Source organism: Dipodomys merriami, unplaced genomic scaffold, assembly GCF_024711535.1.
Source record: "Dipodomys merriami isolate MVZ:Mamm:240054 unplaced genomic scaffold, mDipMer1.0.p SCAF_70, whole genome shotgun sequence".
Classification (NCBI taxonomy): domain Eukaryota; kingdom Metazoa; phylum Chordata; class Mammalia; order Rodentia; family Heteromyidae; genus Dipodomys; species Dipodomys merriami.
In genome coordinates, this window is record NW_027206291.1 from 845,903 (window position 1) to 872,805 (window position 26,903).

Below are 26,903 nucleotides of genomic sequence, written 5' to 3' on the forward strand. Positions count from 1 at the left end.
CGCTCCACCCCTGGAGCCACAGCCCCACTTTTGGCCGGTTTCCTGGTGGTTCATTGGAGATCAGCGCCTCACGGACTTTCCTGCCCGGCTGGCTTCGAACCGCCGTCCGCAGATCTCAGCCTCCTGAGTCGCTGGGATGACAGGCTTGAGCCCAGCTCTGACTTTTTTTTCTTGTCTTTATTTTATATATATATACACACACACACACACACACACATATACATACATATATATATATATTAAGGTTAAATTCACACCATCTCCAAGAATCTTCCCATTCTAACCACCCGACAGGGAATCCAGACCCTGGCCACCAGCCTGCTCCCCGTGTTTCCCACCCGCAGAATGCTTCACACTTGACCTCTGCCGTGGCCTTGTACATCCCTCAAGCTTCCTCTCCACCCTCGAAATCCATCGGCTTACCCTTCTACACAGAAGAGAGGACCAAAGAGGTTAACTGGTGAGCCACGCCTTAACAGGTGACAGAGCCAGGATCTGAGCCAGGTCTGTGTGGTGTCCACCCAGCCCAGGCCCCCCCTGGCCCCCAGCTCCGGCTCACACGGGGCACTCCCCACCCCCACCTGTCCCAGGTGACCAGCAGGCTGCAAGGTGGGGCCTGAGCCAAGCCCAGAAGAGCCTGACACGGAAGAACCAGGCTAATTCCTCTGTGGGTAGCCTCCCTGTCAATTAATTAGGGCAGAGTTAGCCGGCGGCATCCCCGACACCCCCAGAGTCATTAAGGGAGAGGAGGGTCTCATTAGGATCCAGCCGCTTCCCTGCTGTTCCCAGAGGCCTAAGGGAGCTGGCCTCCCAGAGCAGCAGGGCTGCGTAGAGGAGGCCAGCGTGGCGGGGAGAGATGTCAGACCAGCGGTCAGGGAGAGGCCTTAGGAGATCAAACATGAGCACGAGCCTGGTGCTCACGCCTGTCATCCCAGCTGCTCAGGAGGCTGAGATCTGAGGATCGTGGTTCAAAGCCAGCCTGAGCAGGAAAGGCTGTCAGATTCTTATCTCCAGTGAGCCACCAAAAAAGCCAGAAATGGAGCTGTGGCTCAATGGTAGGCTAAACCTTGAGCACCAAGAGACTCAGGGACAGTGCCCAGGCCCCGAGTTCAAGCCCCAGGATCGGCACAGAAAAGGGAGGCGGTCTCTAGGAAATAAGCCAGACACAGAAAGTCAACTGGTCCATGTTCTGGTTCCTATGTAGAATGTAGCACAGCCGTTCTCACGGATAGAGGCGATCTAAGCTGACTACCAGGGCCGGGGAGGGGACGGGCAGAGAAGCCAGGCAGGGAGTGCAAAGACAGAATTCGGAGAGAGGCCTGAGCCCTGAACTCCACTCCCCAGGAGCAGCCGGAGTTGACAGTCATGGAATGCCTGTTCCATGGTCTCCACACAAAGAAATGAGGGCGGGTGTTAGAGGCACAGACACACTAACTTCTGACACGGACAGATACTGAGGTAGTCCTCTCTTGTTAATGCCAGTAATCTGTATGTGCCAGTTAAAAAAATAAATAAATAAAAGCTAATGGGTTTTGTTTTGTTCTGTTTTGGGGTTTTGTCAGTCCTGGGGCTTGAACTCAGGGCCTGGGCACTGTCCCTAAGCTTCTTTTACTCAAGGCTAGCGCTCTACCACTTGAGCCACAGGCACCACTTCGGGCTTTTCCTGTGCATGTGGTGCTGAGGAATCGAACCCAGGGCTTCAGGCTTGCTAGGCGAGCGCTCTACCACTAAGCCACATTCCTGGCCCAAAGCTAATGTTGTTTTTTTTAAGTAATAATAATTAATAAAATGGAAACCCCCAAAGAGAAGTGAGCCAGTCTGCCAAGTGGCCCATGCCTGTCATCCTACTTACTCAGGAGGCCGAGATAGAGGCTGGCCACTCAAAAAACCAGCTCAGGCAGGAAGGCCTGTGAAACTGTTATTCCAAGGAAGCAGCAAAAAGCTAGAAATGGAGCTGTGGCTAAGGGAAGAGGTAGAGCACTAGCCTTAAGGAAAAAAAGTTCTTAAAAAAAACTAAGGGACAGCTGGGCGCCGGTGGCTCAAGCCTGTAATCCTAGCTACTCAGGAGCCTGAGATCTGAGGGTTGAGGTTCAAAGCCAGCCAGGCAGGAACATCTGTGAGACTCTTATCTCCAATAAAACACTAGAAAACCAGAAGTGGCACTGTGGCTCAAGCGGTAGACCACTTGCCTTGAGCTGAAGAGCTGAGGGACAGCGCCCAGGTCCAGAGTTCAAGACCCACAACCGACCAAAAACAAAAACAAAAAAGAAAACTAAGGGACAGTACCCAGGCCCAGTACCAGCACTAAATAAGTAAATAAACAAGCAAATAAACTATGTGACTCTTCCATCCCAGAAACAGGAAGTTCAGCCATAATTCTCCCATCCCAGAAACAGGAAGTTCAGACATTTCTCTCCCAATCTCAACAACCATCTAGTGAGAGACCTAAAGTAAATAAATAAAGCTTTTAAGTGTGCAAAGTATCTATATAAGAAGACTCAGGGACATCAACAATTTCAGATAGTACCCTAAAGGTCCAGTCGACTGAAGTGGAAAAGACACTGGAATTTGCCAGGTCCAACAGAGCAATGGCGACCTTTGCTTGGGTCATTTCAGGAGCCTGGGGGAGAGGACCCATCCTTGTCACTCACTGGCCACCACAGGTCACTATTGAATCCCTACCTTTGCAGGAAGTGACCAGGAAAAACCTCCCCTCACAGCCTCGGGCTTCCCGCATCTCCTGACACCTCTGCTAGGAAAGCGACCTCATTTCTCAAAGACAAAACAAATTCTAGGTCACGTCCCCCTGAGAAGAGAGACCAACTGGATGTGATTATCTCCGAGAGAAAGGGGGGCACCTACTAAAAGTAGAAATCCATGCCCCAGAAGGGAAGACCTCGGGGAACCTAAAAAGGGGTCTCTGATAATTATCTGCCAAGATGGCAGTGTGAAGGGCATCTCCATGTAATGCCAAGAGGAAAGGCGAAAAGAATCACTAGAAGTTTTCGAAGGTTCTCCTTCCACGGCCACTCTGGCACTAAACTCTTATTGTGCCCAAGGACACAACTCTCTTCTCTGCTTGACACTTCTCAACTGCTCTAGCAGGTGGCCACAGCTCAGAAGGCAGCCAAAAAGAAATTTTTCACTGTTCCCTCTATTATTTAAAAAAAATGTGTATAATCACAGAGGTAATTTCATAGAGAAAGGAATAATTCCCTATTGGCCGGAGTTAGAAAGATTTGGGTTTTAGTATGTTAGAAGGATATGTGTGTATATTCACGTTATTCCTATTTACATAGGAAGTACAAGGGAATAGAGTAAAAAAAAAAAAAAAAAGGCCATATTCTGAATAAGTAAAGCAAGACCCTATATCTTGAAAATATCCCAAAGAGAGGCTGGCTATAAGCAACCAAGCACCACAGTTCAAGGCAGCTTAGGGGAAAAAAAGTCTTGAGAGTCATACCTCCTTTTAACCAGCTAAAAATCTGGAAGTGGAGCTGTGATTCAAATGGTAAGCGAGAGCACAAGGCCCTGAGTTCAAGCCCCAGTACCAACACAAATTTTTAAAAATTTTAAGAGGAAAGATGGGCACCAGTGGGTCACACCTGTCATCCTAGCTACTCAAGATCTGAGGATGGTAGTTCAAAGCCAGCCTGGGCAGGAAAGGGCGTGATAATCTTATCTCCAATGAACCGCCAGAAAACCAGAAGTGGCACTGCGGCTTAAGTGGTAGAAGGCTAGCCTTGAGCTGAAGAGCTGAGGGACAGTGCCCAGGCCCAAAGATCAAGCCCCACAACTGACAAAAAATAAAAATAAAAATAAAGAGGAAATATCAAAACAAATCAAAAAAAACAGCCATCCCTCTCTTCCCCACAAAAAAAATCCATAACAAGATCTGATCAAAAGAGTTGAACAAAGTGGCACTGTGGCTCAAGTGGTAGAGTGCTTGCCTTGAGCTGAAGAGCACAGGGACAGTGCCTAGGACCAGAGTTCAAGCCCCACGACCAACAACAAATGTTTGGGGCTGGGAAGGTGGCTCAGTGGTAGAGCGCTTGCCTTGCATGCCTGAGGCCCTGTGTTCAATTCCCCAGCACCACATAAGCAAAAATTTTAAAAATTAAAAAAAAAGAGTTGAACAGCCCAAGAATTGTAGGAAGACAGAGATAAGCCAGGGAGACTGGCTTCGGGATGAGGTGGAAATAAAAGACAAATTCACTCAGGAAGGTGAAGAAAACAGCCAGACTGCAAGGCCTTGTGAGGAGGGAGCTGGCAGACTTCATTCTCCCTTCACTGGGATTCACTGAAGGACATTACCGCTGGCTGCTGGGTGGGAAACGACTAATGGAAGCCGAGGAGTGGAAGGTGGGCAATGGATTAAAAGTTAAAAAAAAAATGAAGAGGAAGAAGAAGAAAAAAATAAGGAAATACTTCTAATTTTGTATCATGAGCAGCTGGAGTGCATAGCGAGCCGACTACCAAGTGAAGCAACTTTAATTGAGTGGAAAAAAGCGAGGACATTCCATCTGGAAGCTTCGGGAAACAGAGGTGTGATGGAGAATTACTCAGGAGAGAAGGACGGGCTCTTGTCTCTTGGGTTTCCCACCTGGCAGAGACTATGATAGGCCGCCAGAAGCTCTTCCTCCCATCCCAGAACCAGGAAGCTCAGCCCTGATTCTCCCATCCCAGAACCAGGAAGTTCCGCCATGACTCTCATTCCAAAAATCAGAAAATTCAGCCAGGACACGCTTCCACTTTTCTTAGAAACAGGAAGATCAGCCAAGAGTTTGCCATCCCAGACACAAGAAATTCAGCCCTGATTCTCCCATCCCAGAACCAGGAAGTTCAGCCATTTCTCTTCCATCCCAGAAAGAGGAAGTTCCGGCGTGGCTTTCCCAGCTTCCCTTGCTGCCAGGCATGGCCATGTGGCACAGGCCCTCAGCTAACGGAAGCCAACTGAGGCCCTGGGCTCCACAGAGGTAGAAGCGGGATCGGAGGGGAGGGGTCAGGGGTCAGGACAGCAGACAGGGTGCAAGTGTGGCCGGGCCAGCCACAGTGTCCCCAGGGGGCAGCCCTTGGCTCTCAACCTTGGGTTGTTTTGTGGCGTGGCCTTTTGCCCGCCATCTAAAGGTGAGGCCCTTTCCTGTTCCCACAATTCCCAAGCGATGACGGGGAATGGGGCAGAGAAAAAAAAAAATCTCCTTTCAGATACAGAGGCTGGGTTCTGGTATCGAAAGGAGGCGGCCATGAACACAAGGACATGCAAGGGCTGGGGGCATGGCTCAGGTGGCAGAGCGCCAGCCAGTGAAGAGTGCAAGTCCCCACACAGCCCCAAAAAGAAAAAGAGACATTGAGAGAGTATCCGGTGCGGAGGGATAACGAAGTCGAGCGGCGTGGACAGAACGCGGCACGTCCCAGCGCGACCCTCTTCGCTGCTGTTACAAATGGACCATGTTTCCCCTTTTTGTTCATGTTTTTCCGCTCGAGGCGGGATCCCACGGAGGCTCCGGTCACGGCGTCCGTGACGGGCCGGGCCGGGCCGGGGCGCTCCCAGGCACCCCCGCGCGCCGCCGCCGCCGGCCGGTGCTTCCGGTGGTTCCCTTCCTACCCAGGGCTGGCTTCGAACCGCGATCCTCCGATCCGAGCGTGGCCGGCCCGGGAGGGGGCCCCTCTTCCCGCCCCTCCCCCCTGGAACCCCGCGGGCGTCCGCGTCGCGTCGCCCCGGTGACCGGCGCGCGTGGCGTTCCGCGCCAAAGCGGAGCGGTGGAGGTGCGTGCGTGGGGTGGGCCGAGGTCCCCGCGTCCGTCCGTGCGTCCGTCCGTCCGTCCGCGCGCCCGCGCCGCCGCCATGCCGCCCGTGCTGCTCCCGCCCGCCGCCGAGCGCCCGCAGGACCTGCGCGTGGGCGCCCCCGCGTGGCGGGAGGCCGCGCTGGCCGCGTCGCGCCGCGCGCAGCAGCTGACGGAGCGCAGCGGCCTGGAGGCCGTGGGCATGTGGCAGCCGGCCGACACCGGGCGCGACCCGCACCTGGCGCGGCACCTGAGCCGCGCCGCGCACATGGAGCCCTGGCGCTTCCGCGTGGAGATGCTCAAGGGCGGCGGCACGGTGGAGCGGCCGCCGCCCGGCGAGGGCGTCACGCTGTGGCGCGGGAAGACCAAGCCGCCCGCCTGGCGCGCGCGCCTGCCGCTGCCGCTGCACCGCGACGCGCGCGCCCTGCAGACCGCCGAGGTGGTGCTCGCGCACGCGCGCGGGGCGCGCCTCACGGCCGCGCGCCTGGGCCGCGCGCAGGGCCAGATCAACGCGCAGCTGCAGCGCGTGCTGCGCATGCGCGAGGGCTGCGACCGCCGGCTGGGCGAGGTGCGCAAGGGGCTGCTGATCAACGAGCAGAGCACGCGGCTGCGGAGCTTCCGCCACGCCTCGGAGAAGGTGCGGGGCGAGGGAGCGGGGCGCACCCCAGGCGGGGAGGGGGCAGGCCCGCACCCCCCTTCCCAGCGCCAGGGACGGCTGCCCGGCCACGCTGGAGGCCGAGAGGAGGAGGATCGCAACATGAGGCTGGCCAGAGCCTGGTGGCTCTGCCTGGAAAACCAACACGAGTTCAAGTCCCCAGTGTTGTCGAGGAGGAGGGAGGGAGGGAGGGAGGGAGGGAAGGCAGCCAGACCCTGTGATGTGAGAACCCTCTTTGGTCAGTCGTGGGGCTTGAACCCTGGGCCTGGACGCTGTCGCTCAGCTCTCGCAGCTCAAGGCAAGCGCTCTGCCACTTGTGCACAGCATCATTTCCGGTTTTCTGGTGGATAATTGGAGATAAGAGCGCTTACCTTGCATGCACGAGGGCCTGGGTTCAATTCCTCAGCACTATATAAGCAGAAAAAGCCCAAGTGGCCCCATACTTTATTTCCCCCTCCACCCAAGGTTGGTACTCTGCCACTTGAACCCACAGCTCCACATTCAGGTTTTCAGTGATGAATTCTCCAATAAGAATCTCATTAAATGACTTCCCTGCCCTGGCTGACTTCCATCTAGAATCCTCAGATCTCAGCCTCCTGAGTAGCTGAAGATTACCGGTGTGAGCCACCAGTACCACCCACCCACCCCCCCTTGGTGTTTAGATTCCTGACAGAGTGGACAGCACACTGAAATGGGAGAAAGAGGAGCTGAAGGCCATGAAGAGGAAAGTGGAGGTGGACATGGAAAAAACAGAGACCTTGCTCAAGGTCAGGAGGCACCTGACCCTTGTTAGGCAGAGGCTGAGTTGCTGGGGGCTGGGGAAGGGACCCCCCCCCCCAGCTGTCCAAGGGCTGACTCATTCGGACGCCGAAGACTGTACGAATGGCAGATCCATGCACTCACATGGCACTCCTGGCGGTGGTGGTGTCTTCGCTTTGCAAAAAGGAAACTCACAGCCCTGAGAGGTGGGGTGTGCCCCACCCTGCACCATCCTTCAAAACTGTGAGGGGCTGAGCACATCATCCTGGCTGGATGAGAGACAGAGACAGGATCACGGATTCCCTGCTCTCCCGGCCCCCAGACTCTGGCCACCTGCCGCGACATGCTGGGCTTCTACTGTCAGGAGCGGCTCCAGGCCGCGGAGCTCATGAACCAGCCTCTGGACAAGGTCCTGGAGCAGGCCGGCCGCCACTCCTGGGTGGACCTCTCCCGAGCCCCTACCCCTCGAACCCAGGGCCTGAAGACACCGCCTCCCGACCCTGTGGGTGCCTACACCCCAGGTAGGCCCCACAGAAGGGAGGACTCTGTTACAGCGTGCATGCGTGCACGTGTGTGTGTGTACACTAGTCCCAGGGCGTGTGTGTGTGTGTGTGTGTGTGTGTGTGTATACTAGTCCCAGGGCTTCTGTGTGTGTGTGTGACACTTGTCCCAGGGATTGAACTCAGGGCCTGGGTGCTGCCCCTGAGGGGTTGTTTTGGGGGAGAGCACAAAGTTGGCACTCTACCACTTGAACAGCTCCACTGCTGTCTTTTTGGTGATTAATTAAAGGTAATCTCAACCAGGCGCTGGTGGCTCACGCCTGTCATCCAAACTACTCAGGAGGCTGAGATCTGAGGATCACGGTTCAAAGCCAGCCCAAGCAGGGAAGTCCATACGCTCTGATCTCCAATGAAGCACCAGAAAACCAGAAATGGTGCTGTGGCTCAAGTGGTAGAGTGCTCGCTTTGAGCTCAAGAGCTGAGGGACAGCGCCCAGCCCCAGAGTTCAAGCCCCATGGCTGACAAAAAAAAAAAGACAATCTCAAAGACTCTCCTTCCCTGGCTGGCTTTGAACCTTGATCCTCAGATCTCAGCCTCCCGAGTCGCTAGGTTGACAGGTGTGAGCCACCAGTGCCGGCTCACTTCCAGCTTTTTTCATGGTTCATCAGAGATAGGAATCTCTCAGACTTTTCTACCCAGGCTGGCTTTGAACCTTGGTCCTCAGATCTCAGCCTCCCGAGTCACTAGGGTGACAGGTGTGACCCACCGGCCACCAGTGAGCGTCGTCAGTCCCTGGCCCTGCAAGAGTTCGCTCTGTTTCTCCCCCTAGACATTCCTCTCCATGTTCAGCCACAGATTTTGCTTCAACAAACAAAATTCCTACTCAGGCGGTTGCCCGTGTGCATGGCCTGCCTCTGTGTGAGGGGTGAGGGGGCAACAGGAGAGGAAAAGGAGGGAGAAAGAGAGAGAGAGGAAAGAGGAAAAGGAGGGGAGGGGAAAGGGGGAGGAGAGAGAGGAAGGGAAAGGGAGGAGAAGAAGAGGAGGAGGAGAAAGTAGAGGAGGAAAAAGAAGGAAGAGGAGAAGAATTGGAGGAGGAGAGGAGGGAAGAGGGATGGGAGGAGGAGGAGAAAGAAGAGGAGAGGGGGGAAGAAGAAGAGGAGAAGGAGGAGGAAGTAGAAGTTGTTGAGAAAGTGCGTGGCCAGGTACCAGTGGCTCACACCTGTCATCCCAGCTACTCAGGAGGCTGAGATCTGAAGATTGTGGTTCAAAGCCAGCCCGGGCAGAAAAGTCTGCAAGACTCTTTATCTCCAATAAACAACTCAGAAACGCCAGAGTGGTGTGTGGCTCAAGTGGGAGAGCCTTGAGCCCAAAGAGGCTCAGGGACAGCGCCCAAGTCCTGAGTTCAAGTCCCAGGACGGGGGGGGGGGGGGGGGGGGGGGGTGGACAATGGACGTGGAGCTGTGTCTCAAGTGGTAAAGACACCATGCCTAGGCCCCAGGATGGGCACAAAAGAAGAGGAGGAGGAGGGGAGGGATGGCGGGGCCAGGGAAGGAGGAGGCCCGCCCCCCACCCTCACCCCTGCACCCCCAGACTGCGCGACGGCCCTGTTCGAGGCCAAGCGCCTGCTGATGGAGTCCAAGGAGGCGCTGGCGGAGCTGGAGCGCGGCTCCAGCGGCCTGGACGAGCAGCAGCGGCAGATCGGGAACCGCGTGAACAACACGCTCCTGCAGAAGATGCGGGAGACGCTGGAGCTGAAGGTACAGGGCTGCGGCGGGAGGGGGCGTGGGGGCCAGGAGGGGGCGCGGGGCCCCCACACCCACGACCCCCTGCCCCCCCCCCCCCCGCGCCCCGACCCCCAGGAGCGGATAAACATGACGCTGGGCCTCATGCGGGGCACCATCCACCGCTGCACCAAGTTCAGCCAGGAGATGTACGTGACCTGCGGGATCATCAAGGTACGCATACACCCGCGTGGGGCCTGCGAGTCTCAGTGTCCCCGCCCCCCAACACTCTGCCCCCCACTCCCGCCCCAGGGGCCTATGCTGAAGACTCACATGGAGGCCCGAGAGAAACTGGACAGACCCCTGGTTCGAATGTACCAGAAGCACGTGGGCACGCAGCTTCCCGAGGCCACACGCCTGGCTCAGGTAGGCGCACCCCACCCAGCCCCCCACCACGGACAGGAGCCGCGGCTCAAGGGGCAGAACGCAGCGTCCCAACAGCGCAAGGCCCCGAGTTCACAGCCCCGCACTGCCGAGAGAGGAACACGCACCGATCACCACGCTGCCTTCCAACCCAGCCTCCCAGGAGTCTCCTTTCTGTTTGTTTTTGCTCTGGGTGAACTCGGGTCTGGGCGCTGTCCCTGAGCTTTGTTGTCGTCATTTTGCTTATGGCTGGTGCTCTACCACTTGAGCCACAGCTCTGCCTCTAGCTTTTGTTGGTGGTTCACTGGAGATAAGGGTGTCTCAACAGCCTTGCTTGCCCAGGCTGGCTTCGAACCCCGATCCTCAGAGCCTCCTGAGTAGCTGGGATGACAGGCGTGAGCCACCGTGCCCAGCTCTATTCAGCCCTCTCTGGCAGTGCCGGGGGCCGGCAGGGTCCACCGGCCCAGGGCCTGGCCGGAACCCAGCCTGGCCTCTCTCCTCCCCTCTCCCCCGCTTCCCCTCCCAGGGCACCGACCAGCTCCATCAGCACAACATGCTCATGGAGAAGAACTTGAAGGAGCTGCTGGCCACGCGGGACAAGCTGGCCGGGTGCCTGGGCGCCAAGGAGATGGGCTACCAGATAGACCACAGCGTGGTGCGGCTGCGCCGGCGCCAGCAGAACCCGCACGTGGGCTACGAGCAGGCCCAGCAGCTGGTCCACCACTGAGGCCCAGCGCCCCCCACCCCTCCCCCAGCCCCTCCCCCTCCCAGCCCCCCTCTGGCAGAATTATAATTAAAAAGGCTATTTATCATGTAAACCTATTCCTGAAAGCTATTAGGAAGACGGGGGGGGGGGGCACCAGATGCCCTGGAGGTTCAAATCTCAGTCGCCTGGCTTCTTTAAGCTGTGCCACTTTGGGTACATCATCATCCCTCTCTGATCTGCCTCCCACCTACAACAAGACAAGGACACAGGGTCCCCGTCCTGGTCTATTTAATACCATGGGTTCCACTCCCCCCCCTTTCACATTTTTACTGGATAATTTTCTATTTAAAACACCCCCATAGGACTGGGAAGGTGCATTAGTGGTAGAGCGCTTGCCTTGCATGCCTTAGGCCCTGGGTTCGATTCCTCAGCGCCACATAAGCAGAAGTAAATAAAAATAAAGTTCTTTTTAAAAAAAAAAGGGGGGGCTGGGAAGGTGGCTCAGTGGTAGAGCGCTTGCCTTGCATGCCTGAGGCCCTGGGATCAATTCTTCAGCACCACATTAAAAAAAAAAAAAAAAAAGCATGGTCATAAAAAAGTCATCTCTTGGGACTGGGAAGGTGGCTCAGTGGTAGAGCACTTGCCTTGCATGCCTGAGGCCCTGGGTTCAATTCCTCAGCACCACATAAGAAAAAAGCCGGAAGTGGCACTGTGGCTCAAGTGGTAGAGTGCTAGCCTTGAGCTGAAGAGCTGAGGGACAGCACCCAGGCCCAGAGTTCAGGCTCCAAGACCTGACCCCCCAAAAAAAAGTCATCTCTTAATAGCAACAGAGAGAATATGTTACAAATATTTCTAAGAACATGGAAGTGTGGTTCAGGTGGCAGAGCACCTGCCTGGGAAGAGTCAGGCCCCAAGTTCACACTACTTCACACACACACATGCACACACACACACATATACACATACACATATACACACACATACACACACACTCACAATTTAAAAAGGGCTGGGAAGGTGGCTCAGTGATAGAGTGCTTGCCTCATATGCATGAGGCCCTGGGTTCGATTCCTCAGCACCACATACACAGAAAAAGCCAGAAGTGGCGCTGTGACTCAAGGAGTAGAGTGCTAGCATTGAGCAAAAGAAGCTCAGGGACAGTGCCCAGGCCCTGAGTTCAAGCCCAGGACTGGCAATAAATAAATACCCTCATATAAAGTGAGCATAAACAAGGGTGTCTCGCTGCATAAACTGCACATCAGTCTGGTCATTTAGGTCGTGAAATAACTGAAACCCCTTGGGATAATTCATATACACTTTTAAAAACAGACAAGGTAGACAGATCCTGTCTGGGCAAAAAGTCCTGGAGTCCTCTTCTCAATAGCAGCCGGACACAGTGCAGACGTGTCCCAGCCACCTGGGACACAAATGAGGAAGATCATGGCCCAGTCTGCTCACATGCAAGATCATGTGCAAAACAAGTGTGTGTGTGTGTGTGTGTGTGTGTGTGTGTGTGAGTGTGTACACACACTGGTTCTGCTGCTTGAACTCAGAGCCTGGGCGCTGTCCCTGAGCTGCATTTTGCTCAAGGCTAGCCCTCTACCACTTGAGCCACAGCGCCACTTCCAGTTTTTGAGTAGTTAGTTGGAGATGAGAGTCTCACGGAGACTTTCCTGCCTGGGCTGGCTTCAGACCTCAGTCTTCAGCTCAGCCTCCTGAGTTGCTGGGATGATAGGCGTGAGCCACCGTGCCCAGCCCTCCCTGTGTGTTTGGACCGGCCTGCAGCTCCTTTTCCTGGGGCTGCGCAATGCAGCGTCACCCGTCCCCATTCCCAGAACCTTTGCATGAGGATGCAAATGCTGCTCTGCAAGCAACGTCTTGTCCCACGGGATGGAAGCCTGCCACCCTCGCCCGGCTGACACAGCCCCAGCTGTCACCTCGGCGTGCACGTAACCCAGGCAGCATTTGCACAACCCCCAAAGTTGCCTCAGAGCCGAGGTTTCAGCTCGGTGGCCTCCCCAGGTGTGGGCTTTCCAGACAAGCCACAAGATGCTGGCCGGGTCACAGGTGAATCCAGTCACAATGGTGGAAGAACAGCATGAGGGAATGAAATCCAAACTCCAAACAGTGGTCGGCGAGCGCTAACCTCTCCTTTCATACAACATGGGGGCCCTGGGTTCCCTTACTGCAATAATGAGTAGACAGCTAGGATAATGTTAGCAGATGAGCAGAACAGCTCGCTGTCTGTGTGTGTCTGGCCATGGCAGACGATGCTAAGTGAAAGACATGGACACAAGAGGCGATTCTCCATTGTTGTTCTCCATGTGCTACATGATTCCTTTTTTCTATCGTGTTTTCCCCTCTATGGTATATCCCCTATTGTCACTGTATTTGGCCTTGGTACCCTGGGTACAATTTGCGGGGGGGGGGGGTTGGGGGAAGAGGGGAGGGGACAGCGCCAGGCCCAGAGTTCAAGCCCCATGACCACCAACAACAACAAAAAAAAACCTCTGGCTGGGAAGGTAGCTCCGTGGTAGAGCGCTTGCCTAGCATGCATGAAGCCCTGGGTTCGATTCCTCAGCACCACAGACACAGAAAAAGCTGGAGTGGCACTGTGGCTCAAGTGGTAGAGTGCTAGCCTTGAGCAAAAAAAGCTCAGGGACAGTGCCCAGGCCCTGAGTTCAAGTCCCAGGACTGGCAAAAAAATAATAAAATAAAGAGTAGGTCATCTCACAATTACAATCACACACACACACACACACACACACACACACACACACGAGTATTATTGAACCATAAAGAATGAAATGATGACATTAGTAGCAAAAAATGGATGGAACTGAGGATCCTCACATTAAGCAAAATAAGCCAGAGTCAAAAAGACAAATATCCCATGTTGAGTCCACATCTCTATAGAAAGAGATACATGAAGGAAGGGAGCAGGGAGGGAGGGAGGGAAAGGGAAGGAACGCGAAGGGAAGGGGAGACAGGGAAGAAGCCAGAGAGATATAAAGAAATGGAATGGGGGAAAAAGAACTTTCTAAAATAATCCCACATTTCCTCTTGATATGAGAGGAGAGAGAGAGACAGAGACAGAGACAGAGAGAAAGAGAGAGACAGAGACAGAGAGAAAGAGAGGGAGTGCAAGGGAGAGAGCCCTCTGTGTGTGACGCCGTAACATGCCCCCCCAGCAGCAGCTCCACGCCCCGCCATGCTGAGGAGACCACCAGGAAGCATCTAGAAAACCCAACCTCAGTCACCCCACCGTCTCCTCACTTCCGGCGTCCTGGCTCCTGAGGGCAGGATCTCCCTACAGATCTCAGCATTCACCCCGTGCTGCTGCCCTGACTCACTGGGGCTGACAGCCCGGGACTCGCGCTCCAGTGCTCTGGGCAGAAATGATCTTGTGCAAGCATCCCCCCCCAGCCCCTCCAGGACTCACTGTCTACTCCAGACCTCTTTCCTGACACTTTCTGCCCCCTTCCTCCCCCTCTCTTCTCTCTCTCTCTCCCTCTCCCTCTCATTTTCCCCCATTTCTTTCCCCGCCCTTTCCTGAGCACAGAAACATGTTTGCAGTTCTTCCTTGCAAGAACACACCACAGTGGCCATGTGTGCGTATTCGCGCTCTCAGGCGGATAATTGCTCTTTTATCTTCATCTCCCCCTCATTAGGAGCCCGCCTGAAACAGCCATGATTAAGTCATGCATCATCTTAAGTCACTCACCCCACGGGGACGCGGGGACACACATCCTCCTCCAGGAGACCTGGCTCTGCTCATGGGTCCTGCGGAGGCTTGGGGCAATCTCCTTCCCTTCCTTCTTCCATGTTGTCTTTGTTTTTGTCCATCGTGGGGTTTGAACTCTGGGCCTGGGCGCTGTCCCTCAGCTCTTCAGCTCAAGGCAAGCGCTCTACCACTTTGAGCCACAGCACCACTTCCGGTTTTCTGATGGTTCATTGGAGATAAGACTCTCACACAGCTTCCTGCCTGGGCTGGCTTTGAACCGTGATCCTCAGATCTCAGCCTCCTGAGTAGCTGGGATGACAGGCGGGAGCCACCGGTGCCCGGCTTTCTTTCTTCCTTGTTTATCATTGAAAACCCAGAGAGCGCACACATGACCCCAGCCAGAGGACCAAGCCCACCTCCTCAGACGCCAAGAGCACGTCCAGGCCAACCCACACGCAGCGCTGAGCCTCCGGGAGTCCGGGCTGCCCCTCGCACCAGCTGCCCACCGAGTACCATTCAAGAAGCCGTGTTGGAGAAAAGGGATGAAGAGAGGCGCGGAGGGCAGAGGGAAGGAGGAGGATATTCACAAGGTGTGTGGGGCTGGGCCTGGCGGCTCACTCCTGCCATCCTCACTACTCAGAGGCTGAGATCTGAGCATCGCCTGAGGGGGGAAGCTGACGAGATGGCGGGTGTGATGGGCCCTCTCTCCTTCTAGCTATACAGGGTACACAAGGAGGAGGGCTGAGCTTCAGCTTTCCCTCTGTGTCATCATGAAACCTTATAGGAAAACATTTTAAGCAAAAAAAGGCAGAGGTCCTGGCTCAAGGGAGAGAGCACCTGTCCCGCAGGGACAATGTCCAGTCCTTCGCTCCAACTAGACACGCAGCAAAAGAAGGTGTAGGGTTTGCTGAGTAAAAGCCACTGCTTCCCTCGTGTGTCAGAAACAGGAAGCCCCTACCACGCTCCACCACGGTGGGCACAGCTGTCTCATCTTTCCAGATGAGGAAACCGAGTCACCAGAGTGTGCCCTAGTTCAAGTCACTGGGATGGCGCCTTTGGAGTTGGATTCCAGAGTGAGCAGCCTTCCACAGTGCGCTCCTCTGTGCTTTCCACCAAGTGATCTACTGCTCCAGACTCCTCACCTGTGTGTGCCCCGCTTCCATCAGCCTTACACACACACACACACACACACACACACACACACACACACACACACACACACACACACACACACACACACACAATTTATAGCCAACTTACAGATATTGGAACAATGTGGATGTGTGTGCAGGAGGGAGGGAGGGAGGACGGGAGGGAGAAAAGAAGGAAGGAAGGAAGGAAGGAAGGAAGGAAGGAAGGAAGGAAGGAAGGAAGGAAAGAAGAAAAGGAAGGAAGGAAAGAAGGAAGGAAAGAAGGGGAGGGAGGGAAAGAAGGAAGTCCAGAGGGAGGAAGGGAGGAAGGGAGGAGGGAAGGAATGGAGGGAAGGAGAGAGGGAACACGAAGGCAGAACGGGCTGGGAGGATGGCTAAAGTGGTCCAGGCTCCCTGGGTTCAAAGCCCCAGCACTAGCCAGGCACTGATAATCAAGGAGGAAAACCATCCACTGCGGGAAGATGGCAGTTAATAAAACCTGTGTCATTCATTAGAATAAAAGAGGAGTAAATGCAAATTTCAGAAGCAGGATTTGATGTGGTATATATACACAATGGAATTCTATGCCTCCATCAGAAAGAATGACATTGCCGCATTTGTTAGGAAATGGAAAGACTTGGAAAAAATTATATTAAGTGAAGTAAGCCAGGCCCAAAGAAAACATAGGTCCCATGGTTTCCCTTATTTGCAATAACTAGTATATGTCTGAGTCAAGCAGAAAAGGTCAGATAAGGTGATGTTAGGGAAATGAACCCTAAGATATGTATTCAAATGTTTTTTTTCTTTCATGGAATTGTTTCTAACAGATTTATAAGATTATTTCTTTGTTGCTTTGTATGTCCCTCCCCCACAGTATAACCCCTGCTTTCACTGTATTTGAGGTCAGTGTAATTTTGGAGGGGAAGGGAAAAAACAAATAGTTTAAATAGGGATACAGGTGGACCCAATGCAACAATGAGATGTACAAGTCGTTATGTAAAAAAGGAACTTTACAACTTTGGTGCGGGGGTGGGGAGGGGGGGTGGGGGGAAGGATTGAGGGGGGGGCAGGGGGAGGATGGGAAGGGATAGGAAAGGGAAACAAAGGAGGAGCCTACAATGCTTGGTAAGAAATGTACTCATTATCTTGTCCATGTAATTGTAACCCCTCTATACAGAATTTTTGCAATAAAAAAATAAAGTAAAAAGAAGAAAAAAAAGAAAGAAGGAAGCAGGATTTGGGGGCTACGGGCACAGTGGGGTCACAGAGTCCTGGCGGAGCCCGTGTGAGGTCCCAGGTTCCAACTCCAGCCCTGAAACAATACCGACGGCCATCCTTGCTATTATTCTTTCAACAATCAGAAGTTCCATCCAACAATAACAAGGTACCGGTATTTCTACTGCGCCTGAACATATTCAGATTGTTTTCTCGTTATCAATACCAGAGGGAAGCTATTTCTCTTTTCAAAACAACGTGAACTTCAGGGGAAATAAAATGAGACATTCTAAGTGGGCGTCTGGGATCCGGGATCTTGGGAAACTCCACCACTGCCCTTCCTCCTTGAGTTGCAAAACTTTTGACACATTCCAGGAGGGAGAGGGAGGGAGGGAGAGAGGAGAGGGAGGGAGGGGAGAGGGAGGGGGGAGAGCGAATTCCTGGCTCTGGGCGTCATCCCCCAGACGTGGCTGACTCACTCCTGCCTGACAACCTGTCACCTCTTCTTATTGTCCTGGTGAGTTGTTGATCCTCCAGGCAGCCTGGGTTGGTGGGACGCTGGCCACAGGTTGGGGCTCAGCCACCCTCTCCCACCACCATCTCTGTAAAAGGGAGGCCTGGGGGGAATACTATGCTGGTGATAAAAAATATATATATATATGGGGCTGGGAAAGTGACTCAGTGGTAGAGCACTTGCCTTGCATGCATGAGGCCCTGGGTTAATTCCTCAGCAAACCACATAAGCAAAAAACAAAAAAAGCGGGAAGTGGCACTGTGGCTCAAGTGGTAGAGCGCTAGCCTTGAGCTGAAGAGCTGAGGGACAGCGCCCAGGCCCAGAGTTCAAGCCCCACGTCTGGACCCAAAAAAAAAAAAATAGGTTTCTGATCCAGGCAAACAGACAGAGAAAGGCTGCAGGGAGGCATGGAGGGGTGTGCTTGCCCAGGAGGGCCATGCGGGATCTGAGTGTGTGCTGGTCTCTGACCCAGTGTGGAGGCCGATCATCCTGCCACCTCCCAGGGAGAAATGGGACTCAGAAAGCAGGGCACGGAGAAACACCTTCCCTCACCACTCTCCAGAAATGATCAGCTGGGCACCGGTGGCTCACACCTGTAATCCCAGCGATTTAGGATGCTGAGATCTGAGGATCCTGATTCAAAGCCAGCCCAGGCAGGAAAATCCATGAGACTCTGATCTCCAGTGAACCACCAGAAAACCAGAAGTGGCGGCGCTGTGGCTCAAGTGGTAGAGTGCTCGCCTTGAGCAATATAAGCTCAGAGACAGTGCCCAGGCCCCAAGTTCAAACCTCAGGACTGGCACAACAAATAAATAAACAAATAAGAACAAGAGTGGTAGTTGAGTCCCCAGGTCTTTCTAGTTACGGATTTGCACTGCGCATCATGGCTGCTCATTTGTGTCAACCCCGCATGGTTCATGTGTCCTCTGTCTTTTGGAAACAGAAGGCCTCTGGCTATTTCATTTGGGGTCAGTACAGGGATTTGAACCCAGGACTCACACTTCCTAGGCAAACACTCTACCACTTGAGCCACACCACCAGTCAATGAAGGAAGACTCACTAAGCACCATTGTAAAGGCGATGTGGCTCCAGAAAGCACTGAGAACTCTGGATGATGGCCCCAAGCTGGTCCAATCTCCTGCCAGAGCTTCATTTCACCTGCCAACTGCCATCTAAGTGGTCGCCGTGGTCTTCTTTCTCCTCCTCCTCCCTCTCCCCCTCCTCCTCCTCCTCCCTCTCCTCTTCCTATTCCTCTCCCTCCTCCTTCTTCTTTTCCTGGTTCTGGGACTTGAATTCAGGGCCTGGGCGCTGTCCTGAGCCTCTTTGTGCTCAAGGCTAGCATTCTAACACTTGAGCCACACACCACTTCCAGCTTTTTCTGAGTGGTTCATTGGAGATCAGAGTCTCACGGACTTTCCTGCCCAGGCTGGCTTGGAACCACGAACCTCAGCTCTCAGCCCGCTGAGCAGCTGGGATGACAGGAGTGAGCCCTGGCACCCGGCTCACTTCTTACCGTATTGCTTTCTCTCTCCCTTCCCAGACTAAGCTTCACCATGACTGCCCCTCACAGCTCACTGTGTGACCACACAGCCACGGTGTCCGCCATCGAGTCCTCTCTCCCTCCTTGGCCTCCGCCATTCCTCAGTCTGGCCCCCTGCTCTACAAGCTGTGGCTTCCATGTGTCCTTCTGGACAACTCCGATTCATTCTCAGTGTCTTCCCTTTCAACTCATAATTCTGTATCCTCTAGCAGCGTGCCCGCACCTGAGTCGATTTTCCAGGCTGTCTTCTCTCTGACTAACCGAGTGTTTGATCCTCTTATTAATATAATGAACCACTTAATCAATTCCTCTCACCCTGACACGGTGTAGACCTCTCTAGAACATCTGGACTGCAGCATTTCAAAGATACACGACCAGCCATTAGTAACAAGAAGCCGTGCATTCCCATATACAGCCCCTCAGGGCTGCCCAGGGCTGGCTTCAAACCTCAGTCCTCAGATCTCAGCCTCCTGAGTAGCTGAGATTACAGGCGTGAGTCACCCATACCTGACCCTGTCCGTTGTTTGAGTGCATGTTACTTGGTGCCGCACAGTATAAAACACATGCAGATGAAGAACTCCAATCCACCGACCCCTCCTCCTAGACCCCATCTCCCTCACCCTTTACCCCGTATCATTCAATAGCTCCCAGTGAGTTCCAATCTGGCTTATCTCACTCAACATGATCATCTCCAGTCTCACACACTTTTCCCTGCAAATGATTTTGTTCTTTTTGTTTGGTTTGGTTTGGGTTTTTGGTCAATCATGGGGCTGGGACTCGGGCCTGGCTGCCATCCCTGAGCTCATTCGCTCAAAGTTAACCCTCTACCACTTTGAGCCACAGCACCACTTCTGTGTTTTTGTGGCTCATTGGAGAAAAGAGGCTCACAGACTTTCCTGCCCAGGCTGGCTTTGAACTGTGATCCTCAGTTCTCAGGCCCCTGAGTAGCTAGGATGACAGGTGTGAGCCCCCAGTGCCTGGCTTCATTTCATTCTTCCATTGGGTAGCTCCATCCATTCATCAGCAGGTGGACGTGTAAGCTGAGTGCACACAGCGTGGGGGTTGTGAATGGAGCGACAGTAATCACGGGTGGGTGAGTGTCTCTGTTGTGTGCTCAAGTGTGTGTGTGTGTGTGTGTGTGTGTGTGTGTGTGTGTGTGTGTGTGTACACCAGTATGAGGGCTTGAACTCAGGGTCTGCCATGGACTTTTACCCCAGGCAGGCTTTGAGCTGGGATCCTCAGGACTCAGCTTCCTTGAGTAGCTAGGATTTATAGGTGTGCACACTGGTGCCTGGTTTTACACATGGTTACTTATTGAGATGATGAGAATATTCTAGAATGGCATGTGGTTTACACATGGTTACCTATTGAGATGATGATGAGAATATTCTAGAATGGCATGTGGTAAGGACTCCAATCAGTAAATATAGGAAATAAAATAAATAAGGAAAAGCCCCTGAGTTGGACACTTTCTGTGGTCAAGCCCCGTGGTAGGTGAATGAAAGCTGGGAACATTTTTTTAAAAATCACAAAAATAAGCCGGATGTCAGTGTCTCCCACCTGTCATCCTAGCTACTCAAGAGGCTGAGATCTGAGGATCGCGGTTCAAAGCCAGCCCGGGCAGGAAAGTTCCTGTGAGACTCTGATCTCCAAAGAACCACCAGAAAACCGGAAGTGGCGCTGTGGCTCAAGTGGTAGAGCGCTCGCCTTGAGCTGAAGAGCTGAGGGACAGCGCCCAGGCCCAGAGTTCAAGCCCTACCACCAACCCCCACAAAAAAAATCATGGAAATAAAATGAAATACTGATTGATACTGGGGGGGGCAGCGAATCTCCATGGAAGCAGCCGGATGCCACCGCCCTGGCCCTGGGTGGCAACTGTGCCAGTTACCAGCTGGCTGAGCTCAAGCAGTCATTCCAATGTCCCAACTGTGGGCTTCGATTTCCCCATCTGCCAAGCAGAGGCGCCACGCTCACCTCCCTCCCACAGGCTGCGAGGTTAGCTGGGGCACGTGCGCGCCGGCACACACACACACACACACACACACACACACACACAGGATCAAGGGATCGGGCACGCCAGGCGGCAGCCAGCTTTGCCAGGGGGTGTTCTCCACGCCGAGCGCGCCAGGCCTCACTCCATGGGTGGCTGACGATTTCTACACCCAGGCCGGGCCCTGGGTGTGTCCTGACTGGAGTCAGGAGGTGGCAGAAGCTTTGGTGGCAATAAAAGGGACTAGCCGTCACAGGCGGCGCTCTGGGGAGGAAGCCGGGAAGAGCCCACTCCACTGGCCTGAGCCGCGAGCCGGGAGAGCAGCGGGCATCAAGGTGAGTGATGGCCATGCCCCCTCCCTCCGCTCCACCCAGCAGCGGCCCAGGCCACTTCCCGGAGTGAAGGATGTTTGAAAGGAGGGGTCTCCCGCATCACCTGGGTGAATGACAACTCCTTTCTTTGTACAGCGACTCCAGGAGGATTTGGGGGTTTGTTTGTTTTTTCAAAAAGGAATCAATTTAAACACTGGATGTGTTCTTGGATTTTTTTTTTTTTTGCTTTGTTCATGTTTTGGTTTTTTGTTTGTCTGTTTGGGTGCCAATCCTGGGGCTTGAACTCAGGGCCTGGGCGCTGTCCCTGGGCTCCTTTTGCTCAAGGCTAGCGCTCTACCACGTGAGCCACAGCGTCTCTTCCAGCCTTTTGTAAGTGATTTAGTGGAGATGAGCCTCACGGACTTTCCTGCCCAGGCTGGCTTTGAACCTCGATCCTCAGATCTCAGCCTCCTGAGTAGCTGGGATGACAGGCGGGAGCCACCAGTGCCTGGCACTTTTTTTTTTTTAATATGCTGCTTCGTAATGCAGGCAAAAGCAGATGGGGCCGTGGGAATCCTAAAGCCTACCTTGCTTCATTGCTACACTTAAAGGAAGCATGCATCCCCCTCTCCCTCCGGTCCTTTGTGTTCAGGTGGGAAAACAAGACTCAGAGAGGGGACAGAGATACTGAAGGTCACATCACCAGGAGGAGCCAAGGCAAGAGGAGATTCTGGTTTGTCGGGTTCTAGAGCCTTACTTCCACCTCCTCCTCCTTCACAACACACGGCTCACCTCCACCTTTCACTCATGTATTCCCAGTACTTAACACATAATACTCAGAAAATGTGTGCTGGGTGGATGGATGGGTGGATGGATGGGTAAGTGGATGGACAGATGAATGGATTGATGGATGGGTGAGTGGATGGATAGATGAATGGATTGATGGATGGGTGAGTGGATGGATGCTAGATGGATGGATGGATGGATGGATGTGTGGGTAGATGGAGGGATGGTGGGTGAATAGATGCATAGGTGGATGGGTTAATGGATGAAGAAATGTACAGACAGATGAATGGGTAAGTAAGGTGGATGGATGAGTGGATGGATAAATGGGATGGATGGATGGATGACAGATGGATGGTGGATGGATGGATGGATGGATGAATGATAGATGGATGAGTGGATGATGGTGGATGGATTGGTGGATGGATGGTGGATGGTGGATGGATGGGTGGATGGTGGTGGATGGATTGGTGGATGGATGGATGGTGGATGGATTGGTGGATGGATGGATGGATGGTGGATGGATGGGTGGATGGTGGATGGATGGGTGGATGGTGGTGGATGGATTGGTGGATGGATGGATGTAAAGATCATTGGATGGGTTGACGGATGAGTATATGGTAGGTGAGTAGATAGGTGAGTGATGTGGACGGATGATAGAGGAAGACAAGGCAAGTATTATGACACCAAAATCATCAAGGAACTCTTCGCTAACAATAAACTCCAGGCTAACAATAAATAACATAAAATACAAAATAATGTAAAGCAAAGTGATGGGAAAATACCAAGAATGTGCCTGAAGTCTCTCCATCCAGCCATAGAGCACCACGGACTCTGAAAGAATAGAGCACTTTGATAGACTCGTTTTTTTTTTTTTTTTTCTTGCCATGGGGCTTGAACTCTGGGCCTGGGCACGGTCCTTCAGCTCTTCAGCTCAAGGCGAGCGCTCTACCACAGGAGCCACAGCACCGCTTCCAGCTTTTTCTGAGTAGTTAAGTGGAGATAAGAGTCTCATGGACTTTTCCCCCCAGGCTGGCTTTGAACCATGATCCTCAAATCTCAGCCTCCTGAGTAGCTAGATCATGGGGCCTGAACTCTGGGCCTGGGCGCTGTCCCTCAGCTCTTCAGCTCAAGGCTAGCGCTCTACCACTTGAGCCACAGCGCCACTTCCCACTTTTTTCTTTTTGCTTATGTGGTGCTGAGGAATCGAACCCAGGGCCTCAGGCATGCAAGGCAAGCGCTCTACCACTGAGCCACCTTCCCACCCCTGGTGCCCCGCTTCTGCTAGCACTTTGCTAGAACTTTCTCAAGGCCAAAAGAGGATAGCCAGACAAACTTCTTCACATTACAGAAGCACAGCTTCAGAGGATATTCCCAGCCCCAAGGGCTCATGCCTGTCATCCCAGCTGCTCAGGAGGCTGACCGCTGAGGATGGAGGTGCAGGCAGAAGAGTCCATGGAACTCTTATCTTCCATAAGTCACCAAAAAAAGACAGACGTAGACATGTGGCTCACGTGGTAGAGCGCCAGCCTTGAACAAAGAAGCTCAGGGACAGCGCCCAGGCCCCGAGTTCAAACCCGAGGACCACGCGCGCACACACACACACACACACACACACACGCACAGAGTAATGCTACACACACACACACACACACGCACACACACACACACACGCAGAGTAATGCTACACACACACGCACGCACACACATGCACACACACACACAGAGCAATGCTACACACACACGCATGCACACACGCAGACACACACGCACGCACACATACACACACACGCACACAGCAATGCTCCTCACATTCATGGAACTCTCATCTTAAGCCTGAGCCCTGAAGCCCCTCCTCACAGTCCCCCAGCCCGTCACCCCGGTCGCCCCGTCCCCCAGGGCCCCGCAGAGCTGCGGCTGTGGCGGGAGCTGCCGGCTCCGAGGGCCTCGGGTGCAGGGCCTGGCCGCAGCGGTGCTTTCCGAGAGGCCCCGTGCCGGGGCGGCCACCTGTGCCCGGGCTGAGCCCGGAACAATTCCCCACCGCCATCCTCACAGCTCCCAGACGGCCAGCCCGAGCTTGTGTCCAGCCGCCGCCCGCAAGCCCACGCCGGGATGGAAGCAGAGATCCAGCCTCAGCCTCTGGAGGAGGTGTGCGGGGCAGTGGAGGGGTGACGGGGAGGTGTGGGGAGAGGGGACGTGAGGAGGGGGGACGTGGGGAGGAGGGAGGTGTGGGGAGGGGGGACATGGGGAGGGGGGACGTGGGGAGGGGGGACGTGGGGAGGAGGGAGGTGTGGGGAGCAACAGTGTTGAAGCCCGAGGACCAGCACACATGTACACACACTTACACACACGCACACGCGCGTGTGCACACACACACAAAATTCACAGTTGAGTGTGAACTGTGCCCAGGTAACAAATAATTCTGTAGTCCACACTCCATGTTCTATTTGGGATATACTTGCTTGTTTCTCACTTACTTTATTTAATCTGAAATGTCAGGATCACTAGACCCCATGTTGTTCTTCTTGTTGTTTTTTTGTTGTTGGTCAGACCTGGGCTTGAACTCAGGTCTGGGCGCTGTCCTGAGCTTCTTCTGCTCAAGGCGAGCGCTCTACCACTTGAACCACAGCGCCCTTCCTGATCTTCCTGTGTGTGTGGAGCTAAGGAATCGAACCCAGGCCTCACGCATGCTAGGCCAGCTCTGTAGCACGGAGCCCCTTCCCGGGTCCTGCGCCCCACGTTTTCCCGGCCACGCCCCACTGTCTCCCTGCCTGTCCCGGCCCTGCTGACGCCTACTGTCATGTGGGGTCCCAGGAGACATACGACATGTCAGGCGCCCGCCTGGCCCTCACGCTGTGCGTCACTGAAGAGCGAGAAGGTTCCGAGGTGGATCTGGACGCCCTGGAGCGCATGTTCCGCCAGCTGAGATTTGAAAACACCACGAAGGAAAACCCCACTGGGCGGGTACTGGACTGGGGGGGATGGGCACGGGGGGGGGGCAGGGGCCACAGCGAGGCCTGGGCCAGAGCCCAGCTCAGCCTCACCTCTCTCCCTTCCAGCAATTTCTAGAAGAGATGAAAACATTCCAGGAGACCCTGGACGGCTGGGCGGAGCCGGTCAGCTGCGCCTTCGTGGTGCTCATGGCCCACGGGGACGAGGGGCTGCTCAGGGGGGTGGACGAGGAGATGGTGGAGCTGGACAACCTCTTTGCGGCCCTGAACAACAAGAACTGTGCGGCGCTGCGGGGGAAGCCCAAGCTGTTCATGGTGCAGGCCTGCCGGGGAGGTGAGGCCCGCCACACCGCGCCGCTCCGCGGCCTGCGCGCTACACCAGGCCCGGAGCTCGAGCCCAAGGCCGGGCGCTGTCCCTGCGCTCTGCAGCTCCAGGCCAGCGCTCTACCGCTGAGCCGCAGCCCCACGTCCGGCTTTCTAGTGGCTCATTGGAGATCAGAGTCTCAGGGACTTTCCTGCCCAGGGTTGGCTTTGAACCGTGATCCTCAGATCTCAGCCTGCTGAAGAACTAGGATGACAGGCGTGAGCCACCGTCGCCCGGCTCCCCATGTTACTTTCAAGTAATATTAGGCTCCCACAAATCATGCCCAGGTCAGGGCCTCAAACCACGGGCCTCCAGATCTCTGCCTCCCCCAAGGGCTGAGATGACAGGCATACGACGTACCCTTCATCCGTCATATCCTTCATCCATCCCTCCTCCATCCTGAGCCCCAGCTGAGAGCACACACGCGTGCGTGCACACACACACACACACACACACACACACGCACACACCCCAGGCCCTCCCCCCACCCCCCGGCGGCCCCTGGGCCCCTCTGACGCAGCTCGCTCCTCTTTGGTGTTCCAGAACACAGGGACCTCGGTGAAGCCATCGGCGGGGACCAGGTGGCCGTGATCGAGCAGGAGCACCCCCAGACCATCCCGACGTACACAGACACAGTGCACGTCTACGCCACCATGGAGGGTACGCGCTCCCTGGCCGTTGGCCCGGGGTGGGCGGGTGCTCTCCCCCCTCCCGCCAGCGCCCCCCCTCCGAGCGCCTCTCCCACCCCACCCCAGGGCACATCGCCTACAGGCATGAGCAGAAAGGGTCGAGCTTCATCCAGACGCTGGTGGATGTGTTCACCAAGAAGAAAGGGCCCGTCCTGGAGCTGCTCACCGAGGTAATGTGGGGCGAAGGTGGCGCAAGGCCTGAGCAAGGTGGGACCCCAGCAGCCCCCTCCCCCCCAGTCTCTCCATCCCCACCCCCACCCAGCCCAATCCCACCCAGACAAAAAAGAAACGGAAATGTCTACTACTCAGGAGGCTGAGATCTGAGGATCGCGGTTCAAAGCCAGCCCGGGCAGGAACGTCCGGGAGACTCTGATCTCCCATGAACCCCCAGAACACTGGAAGAGGCGCTGTGGCTCGGGTGGTAGAGCGCCCGCCTTTGCTGAGCAGCTGAGGGCGGGGCGCCCTGCTCCCCCCAGGGCCGGGTCCCCTCAGTGACACGTGTGATTGCAGGTGACCCGGCGCATGGCGGAGGCAGAGCTGGTGCAGGAAGGCAGAGTGAGGAAAGTGAACCCCGAAATCATGAGCACCCTCCGCAAACGGCTCTACCTCCAATGAAACCCCAGAGCCCGCTGACAGCGCCACCAGCCACCCTGCTCCTTCTCTGTGTCCCCTCCCGGCGAACCCCGCCCCGGCCAGAGCGGGCCAGGCGCTGGGGGTACCCCACTCACCCAGGCACGGAGTGCACCCACCTAGTCTCTTCATTGTTCTTCCTCTCCACAATCAAACCACACAGTATCCACTCTCAAACCCAAGCTTGCTCTCCTCCTCCTCCTCCTCCTCCTGCTCCTCCTGCTCCTCCCCCTCCCCCTCCCCTTCCCCCTCCTTCCCCTCCTCCTCCTCCCCCTCCTCCTGCTTATCTTCTCTCTCTTCTATCTCCTCTTTCTCTCTTCCCTCTCTCTCCGCTTTGGAACTGCCTCCTCTACTTTTTCTAATACCCTGCATTCTGGGCACTCTCCAAGAAAATTCCACCACTGTCTCTCTCTATTCTCGAATCTTCCATGCTCCATCAGAGCACCCCGGGGCTCCAGGGCACCCCTCACCCCGTATCTCTGTTCTTTTCCACAGCCCATATAACTGACGCCCAG

General features: G+C 54.8%; 2 protein-coding genes across 2 annotated transcripts; both read left to right on the plus strand.

Annotated features, from left to right (window-relative positions):
• Positions 1-5,844: 5,844 nt before the first annotated feature.
• LOC138817577 (tektin-like protein 1) lies at positions 5,845-10,647 on the plus strand. Its single transcript, XM_070008035.1, has 7 exons — positions 5,845-6,420; positions 7,101-7,205; positions 7,520-7,718; positions 9,288-9,454; positions 9,557-9,652; positions 9,731-9,844; positions 10,368-10,647. Exons 1-7 carry the CDS (start codon positions 5,845-5,847, stop codon positions 10,566-10,568), a joined length of 1,458 nt encoding a protein of 485 aa, XP_069864136.1. The 3' UTR covers positions 10,569-10,647.
• A 13,219-nt stretch (positions 10,648-23,866) lies between these two features.
• On the plus strand, positions 23,867-26,538 carry LOC138817644 (caspase-14-like). Its single transcript, XM_070008145.1, has 6 exons — positions 23,867-23,902; positions 24,569-24,718; positions 24,814-25,039; positions 25,613-25,729; positions 25,825-25,928; positions 26,269-26,538. The coding sequence occupies exons 1-6, from the start codon at positions 23,867-23,869 to the stop codon at positions 26,371-26,373; spliced, it is 738 nt and encodes a 245-aa protein (XP_069864246.1). The 3' UTR covers positions 26,374-26,538.
• The last annotated feature ends 365 nt before the right edge of the window (positions 26,539-26,903 follow it).